Below are 20,353 nucleotides of genomic sequence, written 5' to 3' on the forward strand. Positions count from 1 at the left end.
CAATGGGTCTCGCTCCTTATCCGATCCGACTAGCGGTACCCTTTTCTTTTTTCCTTTTTCCTTTTTCCTTTTTTTTTTTTTTTTTTTCAAACTTCTACGCTGCTCAAAACTATTTTTGAAAATACATATTTTTAATCGACAGTAAGAGGATTCAACGAGATGGTAACGAGCATTCCGCGTTCGATGTGTTTTATACATTGCCCGCGTTCTTTGCATTTTTTTCGCCCTTGAATTTCTCAAAAATGTATAACCATCTGCACTCGGCCATCGAGCCGATAAAATTATATCGCCGTCCGTCTATCGATATAAACGAATCGATTCTCACCGTGTCTCGTCTCACGCTGGCGAGAAGTCGCAGAAATCGCACGGAGAAGAGGCAATTAATTTCTCGGAAAAGCCAAACGAGGAAGAGAAGCCGGATCGGTGCTCGCGATGATGGACACGGACCTCGAGGAAAAGTTGAATCGACCGTCCGTGGCCGAGGTAGGGGGTGAAACGCGCGCGGGGCTGTTGGGTCATCGCGGCAAATCCTCTTGGAGGAAAATTTACGCGAGCCAGGCTGTGTGTGGTTGGCCGCCGCGGTATCGGCGTGTAGAATGACCGGTGAATACACGAGGGATCGGAGTCCCGATTCGCGTTCAGTCCGGCGTGAAACGCATTCGCGGCGAATGAGAATCCCTGGCCGTGGTGGTAGGAGGAAGCCGATGCACGCCCGAGGAATCCGAAAGCGGACGGATGGATACGATCCTGGCGAATCCCGAATCCTCCTCAATATTGCTCGAGCACTCAATTTCCTCCCTATTAAGCCGCCGGCTTCTCTGCCGGCGTTCTCTCTCCTCTTCTCTCTCTCTCTATCTATCTATCTCTCACTCTCTCAGTTCCACTCGTCTTGGATCGCGCGCGCTCATCCACCCCGCCTCCCTTATCTGCAACCCCTTTCCTCCACCTCTTCTCTCTCTCTCTCTCTCTCTTTCTCTCTCTCTCTCTCTCTCGTGTACATAGCCCATCTTCCACCGCTTCACCCCTTCGAGGTCTTATCCAGAGTCTTCCTGCCTGGTTTCCAAGCCGGATAGGTTATAGTGTTACGGCGCACGAGCACCGACTAATCAGCATTCCTGCTACCCAACTGCCTTCGAAACCTCCCTCCGTCCCTCGACCAACCCCTAGATTTTCCCTCCCTCTCCCTCTCTCTCTCTCTCTCTCTCTCTCTCTTTCTCTCTCTCAACTCTCCGGCCATAGAAACTTCCACGGATCCGCGGCGTTGTCGGGCTACGTGCGGCAAATCCTTAGCAGAATCCCTGGATTCCGCGCGCTTTAAATCGCTTCTCTCCTCCTCTCTGTCTATCCATCTCTCTATCTTGGCGTTTCTTCGTCGTCTTTGTTTCTTTTTCTTCGCCGGTACTGATTCTTCTTCAAGTGGCTGTTCTTATTCTCTCTCTCTCTCTTTCTTTCTCTTTCTCTTTGTGTGTGTCTTTTTTTCTTGCGTTCTCGGATCCGTTTCTCGTCGTTCCTCAACACTGCAAAGTCTCGAATCCTTCGAGATCGGAGGAAGAACCGCGAGATTCGCTCGCGTGCGTGCTCCGTCTCGTGCGAAATTACCAGTTGCAAAGTCGAGAGAATGTTCTCTGGAGTATGTTGCCATGATTATTAATTGAATGGAAATGTTATTACGTACAATTACACAGGATGGACCGAGAGTTTCTTCCCATCTATTTTTTTTCTTTTTTTCTTTGTTTTAATAAAATATAAAAATAGATAAGAGAAAAAGTAATTTTATTTTTAAGTTCAAACGTAATTTTAAAAAATTATTTCCTTCAAATATTTACCAGAGCGTTCGCAAATTTGTGCTCTTTTTAACGCGTTTTCCATTACTAATTGTAAGTTCATGTTGCTGTTAGTTCGACTCGAATGTTATCTCTTAATTCTACTCAATTTTGTGGCTTATTATTAACGTAAGCCTTATCTTTTAAATAGCTCCAAGGAAAAAAAATTGGAATTATTTTTACCAATTATTCAAATAATTGAATATGAAAATCTATATTTTTGCGTTAACGATGGATCAGTTTCTTTTTTATCAACAGGATTTCATGGTATTCATGTTTTATACATATTCAGGGATTATCAAAAAATATTTAGGGATTTTGTTTCAGTTTGGTAGTGAAATTTCTCTGTACCGAAAAATACTGTCAGCTTCCTGTTTCCAAAACAATTACGTTCCATAGCGTACTCCATTTATCGACCCTTATCAAATTATCATTCGACAATTATTAGTTTCACTCAGCAAGATCCTTATCGCCATTCTTACAATGTTCCACGGCTATTATCAGCGAAAAAAGAAGAACGTAACCAGCTCTCGATCGATCCAACACTCGTCCACTATCTAAACAACGCATTTACGCGTGGAAATGTTCATTATCGTCGAGTCATCGTCAATTACCGATCGCCAGAATATTTTCTACTATCTGTCACCGCTATCTTCATCGTATCGCGCGATAAGCCAAACCTGTTTTATTGCCATTGTTACAATCTACAAACTCGCCCTGATCATTCTTAGATAATTCATCGTATGATCATCATATAATCAATTCATAGAATTCTTTGTCGTTCGCTTTATCTTCGTTTCATTTTGTCAAAAATGAAACGAAGCACAGTTTAATAAAGAATTGGAAAACAATTGACCTCTCGATTACAGAAAATCTGGGAACGTCGCGGACAAACGATTTCGTCTATCATTATATCGACATAAACGAATATTAGATTGTCCTGTTACATCAAATCATACAAAATGGACGGATTTGTATAAATATAATGAATCGATCTTAGTCGATAGATATTGATGGTAAACGTGAATTTTAAAGACAACTACTACAAAATGGACGGATTTGTATAAATATAACGAGTCGATCTGTGTCGATCAGATATTGATTGAAAACGTTAATTTTGAAGAGTGATAATTCAGAAAAGACGCAGAGAGAACGGTCTTTCAATTCTTCGGAGATTCTAAGACCTAATCTGCGGTGGGTCTTTGAGCACGGAGGAGGAGCTCCGTGTGTGACTATCGATAAAATCAGGGACGTGTTTCTCTATTGTATCGGTGCAAGTGCGTCTTAACAGGGCCGAGAGAGAGAGAGAGAGAGAGGTAGAGAAATCGCTTGAAGAATCGATCGGCGGCACCGAGAAAATCCCGTGTTTATAAAGTTACGATGCGCAGTCGATGCTGCTGACGTTCATAATCTTGGCGGTGTAACTCGGAGAGGAACGTACGTGTACGTACGTACGAACGAGATGTGCGATGTAGAAGAAGGTTAAGACGATCTCCTCGTCGGATCTTTTAGCGGCGCTGTCCTCACGGCTGGTTGAGTCAGCAAGCGACGACACCGTCGCAGGTGAAAACTGCTGAGAACAAGCCTCCGCTCGTCGCTGCCGGTGGATGGATGCAGGTGCCGTAAGAAGGCTCGCGCGAAGATGAAGGGGTTCGTAATGACTTCCTCTTTCGCCGCCACTCACAAAGGAAGACCCTCGTTCCGCGTTCGCCACGCGGCAGAAAAATTTCAGATTGAAATAACTCCCGCTTTTGCCGGCTTAACTCTCTCTTTCTCTCGCCTAGAAGTAAATTGCCACCGGGAGAGGGCGAAAGTGCTGGTAAACGGCCAATAATTTTTCGTTTAACCGTTTCCACGCGAGTGGTAATATCCCCTTTACACTTTTCCCTCTAGTTTCTGTCATTGGAACGAAGCTTTCCGCGTTACGAAGCAACGACAGACGATTTTATAGACTCGAAGACGCGTCTATAAAATAATTTTATAGACTCAAAGTACTCCCTTTTTTTTTTTTTTTTCTTTTCGTAGTATGTAGTTGAAGGTAATAAGGATTCTCGTTTAACCTACGCAAAGAAACAATTACAAACATCGTCCGCCAGACATTCTCGAATCGCTTAAACACGCTGTCTCGACAATGTCCAAAATAATATCCACCGTCGGTGCAAAAAGTCGGTCGTGTCCCCTCCTTCCGATAGTTGAAATAACACGTTCGAAATCGCAAGCATCCCCGACACTCCGTACATTCGCTCGAGCCGTTAGGAAGTTAGAAACGAGCCACGGCCACGACGGCCGTGGGGGGATGGCGGCACGAGATACATTCAGCCGGGTCGGAGCTAAAGTTCGTCGTAATCATTAGCGGAATCCCGCCACAAATACGGAAATGATCTTCTCAACGTGAATGGACCAAGACGCCTGCGATGCCGCGAATACTGGCACGACAGCCTGAGGTCAGGATTATTATCGTTACCGGTGATGGGAAGCTCGTCGGGACGTTTCTTAGGGGTTCCAGCAGAGACCCACCCTCTCGAGTCCTTCGGGGAAACCGTTTGCCCTGGCGTCTTCTTCTCCCTCGACCAAACTTCCCTCTCTCTCTCTCTCTCTCTCTCTCTCTCTCTCTCTCTCTCTCTCTCTCTCTCTCTATCTATCTATCTCTGTTCTTCATCTTCTTCCTCTGTTCTTCTCTAGCCGCGTTTCATTCCCATTTCATTCTCTCTATTTGTGTGTTTTGTGGGTGGTACAGACAGTCGCTCGACGCGAGGTTATTATATCGTTAAACCATTTAATTATCTCGGCAAACTACTCTCCAGGAATATTCGGCTCGGCCTTAACGAGTGTACCACGGTTTGCAGAGAGTGGTGGCGTTGGTGGTGGTGCACTTTCCGCTGCTTCCCCTCGTCTTCCTCTCTTCCGCCGGGAATTTCCTTGCTTTCGCTCCCTTTCTCTCTCTCTTTCTCTCTCCTCTTCTTCTTCTTCCGCTTCTTCGACGTCTCTCTCTCTCTCCCTCTAGAGCGTCTTTATTCCAGCAACGCGATGTACCGAGCGTTAAAACGCCTCGTTGCTGCCACGGCGCGGCTCTACAATTTGTCTGGCAGCTGAAACTCGACCGACACCATCCCCCCGATTCGGGCCAACTAACGAGGAAACTACCGGGCGCGAGGGAGTACGTTTATGGTTTCGTCGAAACTTTTCTCCTTCCTTTTACCATTCTCTGTTCCTCTCCTTTTCTCCCGCGCTGGTGTCGCGCTGGCTCTTCGTCGCGCCCGGTTGAGAACGGCTGCATAAGTCCCGACACTTGTTTCGTACTTTCGGATTTACCACTCTCGGGCAGCGAGAGAAACCAAGGGTTATTTAAACGCGACCCCCCCGTGGAAGTTTGCCCCCGTGATTTGTATGCTCTCTGCCTCGCGGAAAGTTGTGTTCCGCGTAACGAATGCCGAACAGGACTCACCGAAATAAGCGAAGAAAATTAAATTACGATCGATGACTTTCTGTTCTGTTTCTTTTTTTTTTCTCTTACTTTCTCGTTCGTTCGTTCGTTTGTTCGTTCGTTCGTTTGTTTGTTTGTCCCTCGCTTTGCGTCTGGACAAAGGACGCGTTTCCCATCGATTCGTTTTGCATTGCGCAATCGACGCAAAAGCGTGACGGGGGTTACAGATCGAACGATCTTTAACCCCCCCCCGATTACGCCGGCGCTTGTTCATTTATTCGATATCGAGTACGAGCGAATCGCGAGTGGTGTGTTTGCTCGATGATTAGCAGAGATAAAAATAGTTGACGTGAGGCGTGTTTCATCATTGTTCAATGATGTCATCGGAGCTGTACAATCTCTCGTCAGTTATCTAAACGACGTGTTTATCGGCTGTGTTCAGATTAGATTTCCGGATCGGTGGATCGGGACGTTATCTCGAAATCTCGGTACACTTGTCAATTACTGGTAATCGCCGTGCCGAACAGAAAAAAATTTACCTTTGAAGCTTGTCGTTTGACGTTCGAAATAAATCGGTCTCGCGATTCTGTCCTCTGCGATTGATCGAGATATAAACAAAACAAAAAAAAAAAAAAAAATGACGATTGTACGTTTTATCCGATCTTTTATCGAATTCCTGTTGATTCACGTTGAACGCTGCAACTTTCTGAAAATATTGGGATTATTATAATTTTGTAAAAAAGAAATCATAATAATGAAGCTTAAAGTTTTCACTTTCAAAATATATTGTTCATTTTATTCCAAACAAATGTGTAGTTTTATGTCGGATGAGTATGGAGATTGTCATCTGGAAATAGGAAAATTTTTATCATGTCTGAATCTACAATGGATTTGAAGTCTCTCTTCTTTACAACAACCTCCAAGAACTTGTATTTTTCGTCATTTTATTGAACTTTGAATGTCAGGCTGAGATGGCAAAAATTTTCGTCTGATAACTTTCGACTCAAAGTTCAATAAATTGGCGAAAGAGGATCAGTCTTCAAATTCAGTCAGGAAAATAATTGTCCACTGTTTTCACGTACTATGGTAATTTATACTGGTGCATTACCTCCACTCTCTCATGCAGTGGAGGGGGTAGCGCTAACGATCAGAAAAGTGGGGGGCAAAAGCCGCCAGTTAGCCGTCTCTGATTTACACAGCATTTTCAACCGAGAAAAGTGTTTTCACTTCGCCATCTGTTACATAGCATACGTAATAAACATTACAAAAAACGAAAGATGTATTTTGAAAGTACAGACTTGAAGCTTCAAGTTCGCTATTGTTTCCTTTTACGAAATTATAAGAATTTCAATAGTGATAGAATTCACAAATATGGATATTCTCTTCACAAACATGAATTCATGTTATAAATTTAGGTTATTACCCAAGATTATTCGTATGAATATGTTAGTGTAAAATAAAACGCACAGGAAACTCCCGTGTACAATGTATAATAAACTAAATAAAAAAAGAAAAAATGCAAGGATAAAACTGCGACGACAATGTCAAGTGCTCTTGGCGACTCTCGGCTTTCAACTGATTAAAAAACCCAAAATTAAAAGGAAGCTCTTGTTGGCACCGTCTATTGCTTCTCCACAAAACACCAGCCCAGAAAACATATAAACGCATCGGCCGTCAATGCTCGGCACATCTGGCATCATCGTTGCGTTCCAACAATTCATAATAACTGTTTGTCCAAATGTTACAAAAGTCAATTTTCTCGTTTCTTGTAGCAACAGAGGCCGGACCTGCCGAGGCTGCTCCAGCAGGTGCACGCCCAACAGCTACCCCCGGGTACCGCGATGGGCCCACACCCGGGCATACCTGCGCTTCCTGGACTTGGTCCCGGAGCGGGACTTCCTGTTCCTACATCAGCCTCCGCGGCGCTTCTCGGTTTGGGTATTCCACCTGCAGCGGCCGCTGGTGGCACAGCCGCTCACCCTCTCTCGATGTTGACGAAACCGGATTTGCATCGGGGCCAGCCTGACGACTTGAAACATAACGGAGGTAAACCTCTCACCAAACGTGTCACTTAGGTGAAATTTATGCGACACCCTCTAAACACGATCGACAACAATGTCGAGGGTAGTTTAAGAGTTTGCGGAAATATTTGCATTTCCGTGACTTTGTAATTTTTTCTTTTCCTTTCTTTTTCTTCTCTCTCTCTCTCTCTCTCTCTCTCTCTCTCTCTCTCTCTCTCTCAGAGGGAGGGATCAAATGGGCTCCAATTAAACGGAACCTTTTGAAATTTCTGCCGGGAGTTGGCTGAAAATTAAGAGGTCGAATGAAATTATTCGGGGTTTATTGTAGCGAGTTGTACGAGATTTCAGCCGGACGGTAGTGAAATTGGATTTTTTAAAATAATTGAGTTTAATCTCGTTGGGAATCAGTTGGAAAGTCGGAAGTTGAAACGATGCTGGGTTTATTGGATGGTTAACAGTTTAACAATACGAGTTAATAAATATTCCTGCGTTTTAATCTACTTTCTCTCGAACGTCGCGCGATTGGCCGTATTTTAACTAAATTAAACCGGAGATGTTGATCAATTTGATCAGCGTTGAATTCGATCAGCTTTCCAATAAAAATCAATTATCAATTAGCTGTTTTTCTTCGTTTTCGCAACGGTGTCATTCAGCTAGTAAAAAAAAAAAAAAAAGAACGGCTAGATAGTTTATTTAGAAATTCTGGCCGTGAAACGCGTGATCAAAGTGTGTAATTAGAATGATTCGCAATTTACATTCCGCTCGAAGGGGAGAATAATGGAGAGGAGCGAGTTGAACGTTGCGAGATCGATCTTTTTGTACGTCATTTCATCATCCGTGCTTCGCGCAGGTGATAGATGTATCCGTAATTAAGCGTGCACCTCATTAAGGTCTGTGAAATTGCAATCGCCTCTTTTTTTTCTCTCTTTTTTTTCTCTCCGGCGTCACGTTGCGCGTGAAAGACATAATCAAGCCGTCGAACTTGGAAAATTTAATCGAGGAGCATTGTACGATCGCACAATGATACGTCCAATTGCGGCAAGTTCGACTTTGTCCCCATGCTGAAACCGCCGTGACGAAGAATTACGTAACAATTGAAAACTAAAGTCGTTGGTAATGAAACCCGTCTGAAAGAGTAATTTAACGAAGATTAAGTTGTCTTCCCTCTTCTTCTCTCTCATTTTCTTTTTGTCACCCTCAAAACGAAAGTGCAAACTGCCCTCCGTTGCATGACCGATCCCATGAAACCGTTTCGCAACGGTACGAAAAACGATCAACTCCTTGACAAAACTAATCTGCAGTTGCTCAATTTTTTTCTCATCGGTTCCGTACATATCTAGTTCAATCATTTGCCCGTGCCACGCGAATGTTAGCAGGAGGCAAACAGCGATACCCGACCGATAGCAAAGTGTTTCACAAGACGATACGATACGTTCTCGGTTATTCGGTTTTCTGCTTTAATCTCATTTCTGTCGAAGTGGGAAACAATTGACCGACAGCGAGATCGTCGACGTATTTCGTGATTTTTCTTCTTCGTTCGATTAACGAGAGGTGAATTCTTCATTCGTTGTATGTAAAATACTATCGTCTGTAACTCGATAAAAATGCTATCTTTTTTAGATTGCTATCTAGAACCAATTTTTTATTTATGTCCTTGCATAAGTGACGTACGTGCGAATCCTGTTTATTTGTTTATTTTCAAACCAAGTTTTCTTGCATGATAATTTGTCAGTTAATAATATTAGTAAATTCACAAATTAATGTAGCTATAATTCTATAATTTCAATTTCAACCAATACAGTCAACAGACTTTATAAAATTCTCCCAATTCGTTACCAAGTTTTATATTATAATACGAGGAGAGCTGTATATACTATCTCTAATAACATACCATTCGTGATCTATAAAATTTGTCATTTAATAATACCAGTAAATTGACAAGTGATACGAGCTTGTTATCTCTAATAACATGCCACTCGTGATCTATAAAATTTGTCAGTTAATAACACCGGTAAATTGACAAATTCAATCTCAACTAATACAGTCGACCGATTTGATAAAACTCTTCCGTTTTGTTCCCCAAGTTTCACGTTATAACGACTTCTGTAAAAACATCAATTCAATCGTGCGAAAAGAAGCTAAATCGAAGATCCGGTTCCAGTCCGTCAAGCGAAAGTTTGCCGTATCGCACGACAAAGTAGAATATGCCACCTGTTCGGACATGCAGAAGTAAGCAGAAGATTCCCGGCGTGGAGAGGTATCGCGACACCAAGCTAGAGGGATTGCATTGTTCTTTTCTCTTGCGAGGGGGGATTCGATTTACAAAAGCCGCTGACCTCTGTGTCTCGAGGTGTTTTCGCGTGGATCAGCATCTCTCGATCCCGTCGCGGTTATTTTGCGCACATATCGAACGCGAACCGGCAGTCGGATTCGAAGAAATATTGCACGTTCGATCGCGTTTCCTGCAACCGTGCCCTCTTGTTTTTCTACCTGGCTTTATCTTTGCCAAGCTTGTCGCTATGGGAAGCGCGAGCGTTTGCAACCGGATCCTCATGAGACGATTCCCGCGCGTCCGTCTGCATTCCGCTCGGTTCCTCGCCAACTGCTCGTTTTGCAAGCTCTCTTCGGTTACCGCGAAGTCCAACAACGAAATCGCCGGATAAGCGTCTCGATAGGAGGCCGTTTCCTTTTCGCGTCGAGTGACTGCTAACTACTACCGTCGGGGAATTGATAATAAATAAATACGAAGTCTGAGAGTTCGAGAGATGGTTTGTACATTCGTGCGAAATTTAAAGATGCAAGAATGCTCGAAATACCTCGACTGAAAATTCGGCGAATGAAACAAATTTTTATTGAACTTCTTAATTCTCGAGAATGTTTTTGAGTTCTCTCTTGTAGAAAATTAATAATAAAATTAGATTTAGTGAAAAATTCCGAGATCAAGCAGCGTAAAATTTGAACTTTTTAACAGAATTTTAGCAAACCAAGTATGTTTCAGTAACAACTGTTTAAGATGCTAAAATACTCAGAGAAAGAAAGAAAAAAAAAGATGCAAAAAAAATTGCCAAAAAAAAGTTGAATGGGAAACAGTCGGTTTTTGTCAAATATCGAACACGATATCCCTCGATTGAAGAGTTTACGAATTGAAACGCTGTCGAGCATTTGAATCTTTCAGTTTCGATACGTTTTTTTTTTTTTTTCGCGCGATTGTCGAATGACTGATCCACGCTCGGACGATGACTTCTTGCGGTTGACAGTTATTTTCCAACGTGTTATTCATCGATGCGTGTTCACTTCCTGCCTCGAAGCGTGAATTCGTACGAAGCCTAACTGGCTCGGTAAGCGAAGGCTCGGATTATTTAACATACATGCATATTTAACTGCTACTCTGCTCTCGCAGGAAGGCAGTGTTTCACGTTTGCAGTTTGTACTTGCTAAAGTTGTCAAATTTATTCATTCGTTGTCGAAAATGAATTTTATTATTTATTGTTTATTTCATACGTATCGAATTGCGCAAACGTGCATAATTATTAAAAAAAAAAAAAAGAAAAAAAAAGAATGGAATTTACGAATTTATGAAAGCGCTTAATGGAATAAATCGTAGTGAGGGGAAATCAAAGTTCATTCAACCGAACGCCGTTGATGGTACCGGGTATCAAGAAAATTGATAGTAACGCGATACAAGGGGGTGCCTGGGAGCCAGGGAAGAGGGAGAATGGCAGTGCAAACGCAGAACAGAGAGAGAGAGAGAGAGAGAGAGAGCGTGTGTGTGTGTGTATGTGTGTATAGCGTGTGACACGGGGATATTTCAAGCGGGCCGCAATACAACGGTGACGCAAACGATCGTGCTTAAGCCTGAAACTCGCAGAACCCTCGATCTTGACCTCGAAGATCCACTTGTGCACCGGCACGTCCTCGTCCCTCTCCTTGGGACGACACACGAGTGCAAGAACGTTCGCACTTAGGCTCCATGTAGCGCTGACAAAGTCGCGAGGGCTTCAAGTGACTCTCCTATCTCGCACACATTCCCCTTCGAACCTACACACACATACACACACACACATACACACGACCATACGTACACATACACAGTTACACGTACGTACACGTTTATGCAGAGGCTGGTCTGGTTCCATCTCGCCCCCATCCTCCGCATTTCGTCGAACCTCGTCACTCTATTTCTCTCGCTCTTGCCGTCCTTCCGTGCAACGCGTCTCTCCTCTCCTCTTCGTCGGCTCTCTTACTCGCGCGCTGTGGATGGTCGTCTCTCGGAAGAGCACTCAGAATCTCCTCTTGACACAAGAGTACTTCCGACTCTTCCCCTCTGTCGTTCCATCCGCCTCTAGGTGGCTCTTCTAAACCTTCGCGCCCCTCAGCCTGTTCCTCTCATCCTCTTCTCCTTCGTGCCCTCCTCCGAGCCCTTTTCGCCCTCCTCTCCTCTCTCCTCTCTCCTCTCTCGTCGTCATTCTCCACTTCTGTCCGTTTCCTCCTTGCGCTCTCTCTCTCTTTCTCTCGGTTTCTCTCTTTTCGTCTCTCGCGCCCTCTTTCCTCGCCGCGTTCCACTTGCTCTCCACTACACCGAGCCGAGTAGTAGTTGCCGTGCTCGCGCAATATCTCCCAGCTACACTCTCGCCTAACTATGTTACCGCGGGCCGGAGTATAACCTCCGGCCAGTTGTTCCAAGTTGTTTCGCGTTTTCCGAGCGTTGTCAGCTCCCCTCCGTAATGAAATACCGACCGATCTCTCAGCGCTACCGTCAGCCACCTTGGCTGACGTTTTTTCTCGCTCGATTCGCGACCATTCTACCACCGAGACAAACCTTCGATATCACCTCCCAGAGGTTACGTACCACGTTTGAAAATTGTCCAGCTATCGTTGTCGCGTACGTGTACTCGTGAACAACGTGAATCTCGATAGAGGTTTTCTTTTTTTTTACGAGTTTTCGCTCTTGGAAACGGTGCAGGCTTAACCCCTTGCGCTGGCAATTAGTTCGCGGACCATAACGAGTGACCGAACCGGTCATACAACAATTTGTCGATTTCATTTTCTCTTGAACTCGCCGGTATGATATCACTGGATAGAAATTATTGAAAAGTTATAAACTTATCATTTGTTTTGCCTGGGTTTAAATATACTGAAAACTGAGAAAATGTTGCAATTTGAGACAAAGAATTCTCGACGTGAGACAAAGAAGACTTGCTTTTGGGGGGGGGGGGGGGGTTCTCCACGGATATTTCACGGAGAGTGTAATTATACAGATGACTGCAATTGAATCGTTTTTCTCTCTTTGACGATTACAAGGTATCGATGAGACATACGTTCAATTCAACTTCCACTTTCTAAAAATCACGTTGCAAAATTTTCACGGGTCTCCTTGAGGCAAACTTCTCCTTTACTCCGGGTAAATCAACCTTCCTCTTTCCAGAGGCAAGAGACGAGAAGAACGCGTATCCCGCGAGGGGATAAAAATCCAGAAAATCATTTCAGCGTAACACGATCGCGCAGAAGAGACAACGGTCGTCGTCGTTGCGGAAAGAAGTTTCGTCGTATCCACGTATTCGTACACACACACACACACACACATACGTATACGTGCGTGTACGTATGTATATTCCTGTTGCCGGCGGAGAGCATTCTTTCACTTGATACGACTCGATTCTCTCGGGGGAAGGGGGAATACCGCGGCCCGTGAGACAACCGCGACATCTGAAATCACCGTCTCAGCTCGCGAGACGACGCGTCTCTTTCCTCCCCAACCCCTTGCAGCAAGAGCGTTTCGTGGAACGACGGGGGGGAATCTCGTCGACACCCTTTTGAAACGGGAAGCATCGGGAGGCAAGGAACCTTAATGGGCCACTATTTCTGTCGCGGCAACTGAAACTTCTTCCCTCCTTTCCGGAACATTGCCCCCAGCGAATTGTTTCCAGCAGGGCCGTTATCGTTTCATCCCCTCTCTATCTGCCCTCCGAGTGTCTCCTTCCCTCCTCCTTCCACCCAGATTCCTTGTTCGAGCGGGTTTGCCCGGATCCTCTTCGTCGAACGACTTCTTCGCCGTCCGACGTAATATCTGCCTCCACCGCTCATCCGATTCTTTCTCTCTGTCCGCTCGTTCGCGAAACGATTTACCAGGATGCCGTAAGAGGCGAAGTAAGTCGGGGCGAGACTCTTTCACAGACGATTAGAAACCGGTATCTCGTTCGCATTACCATTTCATCGTGGATAGTTGCGCGAGTAATGGCCCCCTCTCCTCGCTGAGGGGTCGCAGTTGTTTCTCCGCGAGCCAATGCGTGTTAGACATATCACCCTGATTCTGAACCCTGTACTATTAAGACCGTGTACACGTGAAATTTGTCAATCAAGGAATTAAGTGTATTCTTGAAAGATATACGTTTTTAATGTTACACGTGTTTTAGTACAGTCCTTCAATTCGAGAAGGTTGAACGTGACGTGAAGATTTCGTCCGTTTATCTTGTTTTTCTGTATGCGATTTTCAAACGTATTGCATTACGATATTGCATTACGTACTGTTTTATATATAACGTGCACAATAATACCGTATAAACGTAATTAATTGTAATGTTAAATATTGTGATGTTACATTGTAATATTGTGCGTTGTATGTACAAGGTGGGCCGAAAGTTTCTCCTTTTTATCAAAACAGATAAGAAAAAATTAATATTATTAATTTCAAACATGACTTTTTTCGTCATGTTTTGAAAATTATTCCTTTCGAACGTTAACCGTCAGAGCGTTCGCAGTTAAAAAAAAAATATATAATAATGAATGATTTTTGGCCCATTGGCGCATATCGATATAGTATTAAAAATTAATCGATCAATTGATTTATTTGCGTTCGTTTATTATACGTACCTTTGCGCGCAATATGTGGAAATTCTCGTCATTTTTCTTCTTCCTGCCTCTTTTACTTTTGTCTTCTTTCTGGTCTCTTTCGTATTCTTTCTGCGACATCCAAAGGGCGGAGCGCGAGTTTGCTTTTCGCCGGGTCTGATCGGGTCGTTAAATTTACCGGCCGACGCGAACTCCACGAACCACGAGGAATCGATCCTTTGTATTCCAACGGCGTTCCACGCCGGTCGTCCGCTCGGTCGGCCGATAACTTACGTAAACATAATGATCTCGGGCAATTCGCAGGGACAATGGTGCAACCGACCAAATCCGTGCGCAAATTGATTTCCATCCTCCTCGAGGATTAACTAACCACTTGCGCTGGCAACTGATTGCGGACCGTAACGAGTGACCAAATCGTATACAATAATTGCTTTCTTTTGGAACTCGCCGGTATGATATCACTGGATAGAAATTATTGAGAAGTAATAAATTTATTATTTGTTTTGGCTGGGTTATATTATACTTAAACATACTTAAAACTGAGGAAATATTGCAATTTTGTGACAAAAAATTCTCGACGTGCGTGGCACGTCATTCTAGCGCAAGAGGTTAAACACTTGCCGCTGGCGACTGATTGCGGACCATAACGAGTGACCAAACCGTATATACAATAATTCGTTGCTTTCTTTTGGAACTCGCCGGTATGATATCACTGGATAGAAATTATTGAAAAGTAATAAATTTATTATTTGTTTTGCCTTTTGGGTTATACTTAAATATTCTTAAAACTGAGAAAATATTGCAATTTTGTGGCAAAAAATTCTCGACGTGCGTGGCACGTCATTCCAATGCAAGAGGTTAAGCCTCATGCACCGTTACTCGCAACCATTTCCTCCCCTTTCCTCCCCGCTATGAGCTACGAGCTCTGAGTCCGACCTTTTCCACTTTCCACGAAAGTCTTTCTGTGCTTGCCTCGTCCGATGTTTACGAAAGGTGACTACGGAAAGGTGAAGTACGTGCCCGCCCTTTGGCAGGGGAAGACGCGTGTCCTCGCACTTTGAAACGAGCACTTTGCTCTTGTTTTAGTGGGGAATCGGGCGCGCTCTTCCGCGTCCGTTTACGAGCCGCGGTAGGAAGGAAGTCATTGAGCGAAGAAGGGGACCCACGGTCGCTGCGTTTCTTCCAGTCAGCTAGAAATCCTCCACGACCAAGAGCGAGGGAGAAGAGAGTCTCCACGAGTTGGACGAGCGTGGTCGAAACTCTCTTGCGTTTTTGTCGCTCTTGACGCTGAAGGGAGAGAAGCTACGAGTTGGATGTGGTCCATCGTCGGGAAATTCACGACCCTTTCGCTGTGTTCGCGCTCCGCCACCCTCCCGGGACGACTCGGTAATGGCTCCGGAGGGTGAATCCTTTTGCTATGGGTTTTCCTTAATTTGCTCGACCATAAAACACACGGCCAGGCAGTCACCCTCGAGCGAACTGAATACGTTTTATCGGCGTGCAACAACGCACAGAAGAACCTCTCTCTCTCTCTCTTTCTCTCTCAGAAATTACTTTATTTGTACAATTGGTCGCGAGCTTGCCTCCAGAAACTTTATGGCGTCGGGTTTTTCCGTCGCCCGCTCGTCTCCTCTTCTCTCTCTCTCTCTCTCTCTCTCTCTCTCTCTCTCTCGACCGTAGCCACTTGGAGTTACGCCGGATTTCTTGTCGCTTTCCGGCGGCGATACCTCGCCGACCATTTAGTACTCCCGGCGTAACGTTAATTCGTTCTTTGACCGTGGCCACCCCGTGTTTTCTACCGCCCGGAATCCTCGCCGTTGTAAATTGCTGCTCCGCTTCCAGTTTGGTTCCCTCTCGACCACTCTCGCCGGATAAATTCCACGTTGCTTCGAAGACGTGTTCATTTCAGAGGGATCTCTTCTTTTTCTCTTTTTCGGTTTTACACCAAAGGGGTGTGTATTTCTTGCTGTAACCTTGTGTGGCGTGGATATTTACTTTCACGGACAGTCTTGATATTTCTGACAAGTACCTTAACTCCATTTTGTCGGAGCAATTGGAACTTTCGCTCGGAGATTATCTCGCTTGCAAGTTGAATAAACTACATTTCGACAAAATTCAGAAAACGAAAATATCGGGTGTATTATATCATTTTCTCTCTGGACTCGAAAGACTCGAGAAACGTAACTGAAGTATCCTAAAAACACCTATTTGCAATTTACAAAATATAAAGAAGAAACGTAGAAGAGCCTACAAAGACAGCCTAGAAAGAAAGATTAACACAGTCCGAGGAACCGAAACGTCTGTAGATCGTGGGTGTGTACAACCGTGTCGCGGAGTTGGCAACAACAGTCGAAGAATGGTATCGTTAAGGTATTTCCTACGAGACAAAGTGTACGTACCTACGAAAAGTATAAAGAGTGGAAACGAGAAATAGGGGCGAAGGCAAGGAGGCGATGTCGGAGGAAATCGAGCGTGGGCAAACTCGACGAAGCCCCGGTTCCTCCAGGACAAAGCTCTTCCCTCGTTCGGGATAGTCGTTCGAACTGCTGGCTCCTTCTCCCTCGCTCTCTTTTCTTTCCTGTCGACGTCCGCGTTTTCCTCGGAAATCCTCGAACAGCGAAGAGTAGAGAGAAGTGAAGAGAAGAGAATCTAGCTTCTCTTTCGTTCCTGCTAGCTTTCTCTTTTCCTTCCCTTTCTTTCTTTCCTCTTATTTCCTTTTTCTTTCATCTCGTTCCCGGCCACGGAGAAGATTCCGCCCGGCATACCGCGCTGACTCCGGTTCGTGCTAGTTCTGCAATAATCATGAAAAACATTGTGCAACTTCAATTTCCCGGGAAATACGACGTCTTCAGCGGGTAGCCAGCGATGTTTGAAGTGTTGCAAAGAAAGGAGGAAAAAAGAGGAATGAACAGACGGTTGCGGAACGAGTGTTCTCTCTGGTGGAAGCTCGTTCGCCGGAGCTCTGATAATTCATTTTAGAAGCTGCTCAAATACACGGCGTCGACGTGAATCGAATGAGGTGGTTAAAGTAGCGTGATTCGGTAACTTTATTTTTCGCTGCTCCTCCTGCTACTCCTGCTTTTGTACGACGAGAGAGTGTTTAACGTTGTTTCGAGATTAAAGAGGTTATACGCGGGATTAAATATGATATCTGTGTAAATGAGTTGTTCAGCTGCTGACAGGAAGTGGTGTGAGAGGCTGCTGCTTGCTCGACACGTTCTTGATTAAATGCTTCGTGACGCTGTTCGCCGCGTTTAATATGGATTCCTCGAACAGCTTCTTCTCCCGGGAATAGTTTACGCGCGGCGTATTCCCCGTTAAAATGTTTAGTCGCTTGACGATTATTTTCTGCTGAGGACTCGCGTCCGGACGATATTTTATTTCAGTGTCAGATTCTTGAAAAAAAAAAAAAAAATATAAAGGAAAGAAATAAGAAGAAGATAACGAAAGACGACGAAGAAATGATTGTTCAAATTCTTCGCTCGTTACGCTCTTTATATCGGATTATTTAACAATTCCAATCAAAGTTAAAACATCATACGTGTATAGTTTAGCTCGGAAGTCTTAGAAATTAATTTGCAAAAAGTTGAGTAATTATCAGAGAGGAAATGTACTTAATAACAATTTTGAATCAGAATCAAATTTTCTTTTGAAGTATAAATAAGTTCGCTTTCAAAAGCAATCATATTTATGAAGGAACAAACATTTAAAAAAGAAAAAGAACAATTGACGTTTAATGTTAAAGATTGTAATCTAAATTTCATCGGGAAACGGACGTTCCGAGACTTTCAAGCGACAGCGAAAACACGTTTAAGAGAGAAAATTCTCCTCGAATCTACTAACAGGTTTTCATCTGTTGCAGGTCTTAACCCAGCCGAAGAGAGGCATGTGAGTATCAAATATCAATTTAACCCATAGAGAACGGTGCAATCGCGGTTTCGCCAATGGGCAATCGATAACAGTCTATTAACAACGAAAACGGTTATTCGGTCGGGCGTTCAACGCGCAAATAGCAATATCGTTGCACACGATGTTGGGATTCTCGTCGATCGCGCCGCGAAACACGACGAATTTCCACGCCGGCTGAAACGATAATCCCATTGAGAAGGCGATGAACTTCTCCGCTCGCGACAGATTCCCTCCCTCGCGAGAGATGCAACGTGCCGCGTAAATACAAGCAACACGTGCACCGATAGCCTTTAATCTCCGACCACCATCCAGCTACTTCGATTTCCGACCCTCGCGTTTCTCCCCCTCCTGCTCGAAAACGACGCGACTGTATCCGCGCGATACGTCGAATAATACGCGCTTCGATACGCGGTCTCTGCAAACGTAAGAGACTTCTGGAAATATCAAGTTTCGCACCAAAAACTCGGCGAAGGGAACTGAATTTTTTTGATCGTTTGCGAATCGTTCGAGAGCGACGCCGATCGATCTCTCAGAGGTAGAAGTGCTGGATTTTTGTAAAAATTGAAATTTTAGTTTTTATTTTTGTAAAAATTGAAATTTTAGTTTAACCTTTTACGACAGATCGGCTCACGACGATCGATTTATTTGTCGAAAATAAGTTCGATTCGAATCGTGTAAACTGAGTGTTCTGTAAGGATTCGAATCGTATAAAAATCGTACAATTCTATGTAGAAAAATTACAATTTTGAAAAATTATACGATACTGGAACATTGTATTAAATGGATTAAAATATTCAACGAAACATCGACCGACGAAAAGAAACGGAAACTTGCCAGCAAATTTATTACAAACGCATCGTCGAGCTTCGGTATACACGGAGTCGACTACAGCAATTAATTTGAAAACCATAACAGTTCAGTTTGAAGGGGGGAAGAGGGGAGAAGCAATTAATTTTATTTATTCAACTCGGAGGGAAAAGCCGAACGATAACTTTTTTTTTCCCCCCTCCAAATCAACCGCGCGTTCGCCATTAACCGATACAACTTCTAATTCATGACCAATTTACCCGGTGCAGCCAGCACACAAATCGCGCACAGCCAGCCAGCTAGCCAGCCAGCCAAACAAACTCGTTCGATTTTCACCGAATGCTGCCGTTCCCACCCTCCACCTCTGTTGCCTACCCCCCCCCCAAACTCCCCCCCCCCTCTCGCTACAGCCCCGCAGTTCGTTAAAACAAACGAATCTATGAATTTATTTTCACGCGAGAATTCGGTTCCGAGGGAATCGGGGAATTAAACAGATTCGCAATTACAATCTGCGAATGAACGACGGTCGAATCGAATTTCGAGAGGGGGCCGCACCGCCAGCCAGTATCCGCCCGTTTTACCCTCGTTTCCTCGATCCGACAGAAACGGATACGGCGCTCGTAAAATCCGACCGCTTTTTGGGGTTTCACGAGTCGCGGATACTGCGTTTCGCGAGGGATGATCTCTCGCACCCCGATCGTTAGGCTAGTCCCACACGGAGGACACGTTTGACAGACTCGCTGGGGAATGTCTATGGACGAGTTGTACAACGAGGGATCCGTAAAGTGTCACACTAACAATTGTACTGTAAAATACACGTACGATTGAGGAATTTGATTAGATGTCGAGTATCACATCCCTTGGCCTTTTCAATCTTCCTCACTTGCTACGTCAGAATTGAAATTTAAAAGTCGAATTTAATTTCTATAAAAACTATGTATATACTTGATAATTCATATTAGAAGTTAAAATAAAAAATATGTTCCGAGACTTTTTCCATTTGTAACACAATGTAAAGAAATAGAAATCTACGAAGCTGTAACTGATATATCGTGCTACGTTTTTTTTTTTTTTTCCTTCTTTTCTTTGTTGGTGGATACACCGAGCGTGTCTTTGCATCGTGTGAACTTAGCCTTACAGTGCCCGATGGTGATACCGTGAACCCGGGATTTTGGAATCGGAACGACGAGCGGAAGTAGCGGGTTCTCTGCCCCAAGGGTGAGGAACGACTCGGTGCCGCTTCGAATTTCATCTCGTAAAAGAAATTAGAGCAGCCGCTGGTGGTATGTGTGGTTCGCGTAGCACGCAGCTGAAAGAGAATACCACGGGGGAGGAACAAATAAAATCAGCTAGCTACGAAACTGAAAGAAGAAAGCTGCTGGCCGAACGATGGAGAAAGAAGAACGCAGAGGAAGAGGATGAGGTGGAGGCGAAACGGGGGATGGGGGTGAAGAGGGTTTGAGGGGCGTGGAGTGAATAAAAAGGGGAGAAAGAGCGCGCGAAGAAGAAAGAGAAGGTTG

The 20,353-nt window shown here is 44.3% G+C and overlaps 1 protein-coding gene across 3 annotated transcripts in view; it reads left to right on the forward strand.

Annotated features, from left to right (window-relative positions):
- Window positions 1-20,353, forward strand: part of LOC122537828 (protein groucho-like) — a 171,720-nt gene that overhangs the window by 122,395 nt on the left and 28,972 nt on the right. For 2 of the 3 annotated variants that reach the window (XM_043671430.1, XM_043671428.1), the window contains 2 exons: window positions 7,020-7,293; window positions 17,980-18,005. In XM_043671430.1, the coding sequence (XP_043527365.1) occupies window positions 7,020-7,293; window positions 17,980-18,005 (300 nt within the window). The remainder of the gene's footprint in view (window positions 1-7,019; window positions 7,294-17,979; window positions 18,006-20,353) is intronic. The other variant, XM_043671429.1, reaches the window with a different exon arrangement.

Source organism: Frieseomelitta varia, unplaced genomic scaffold, assembly GCF_011392965.1.
Source record: "Frieseomelitta varia isolate USP_RPSP 00005682 unplaced genomic scaffold, Fvar_1.2 scaffold_933, whole genome shotgun sequence".
NCBI classification, from domain to species: domain Eukaryota; kingdom Metazoa; phylum Arthropoda; class Insecta; order Hymenoptera; family Apidae; genus Frieseomelitta; species Frieseomelitta varia.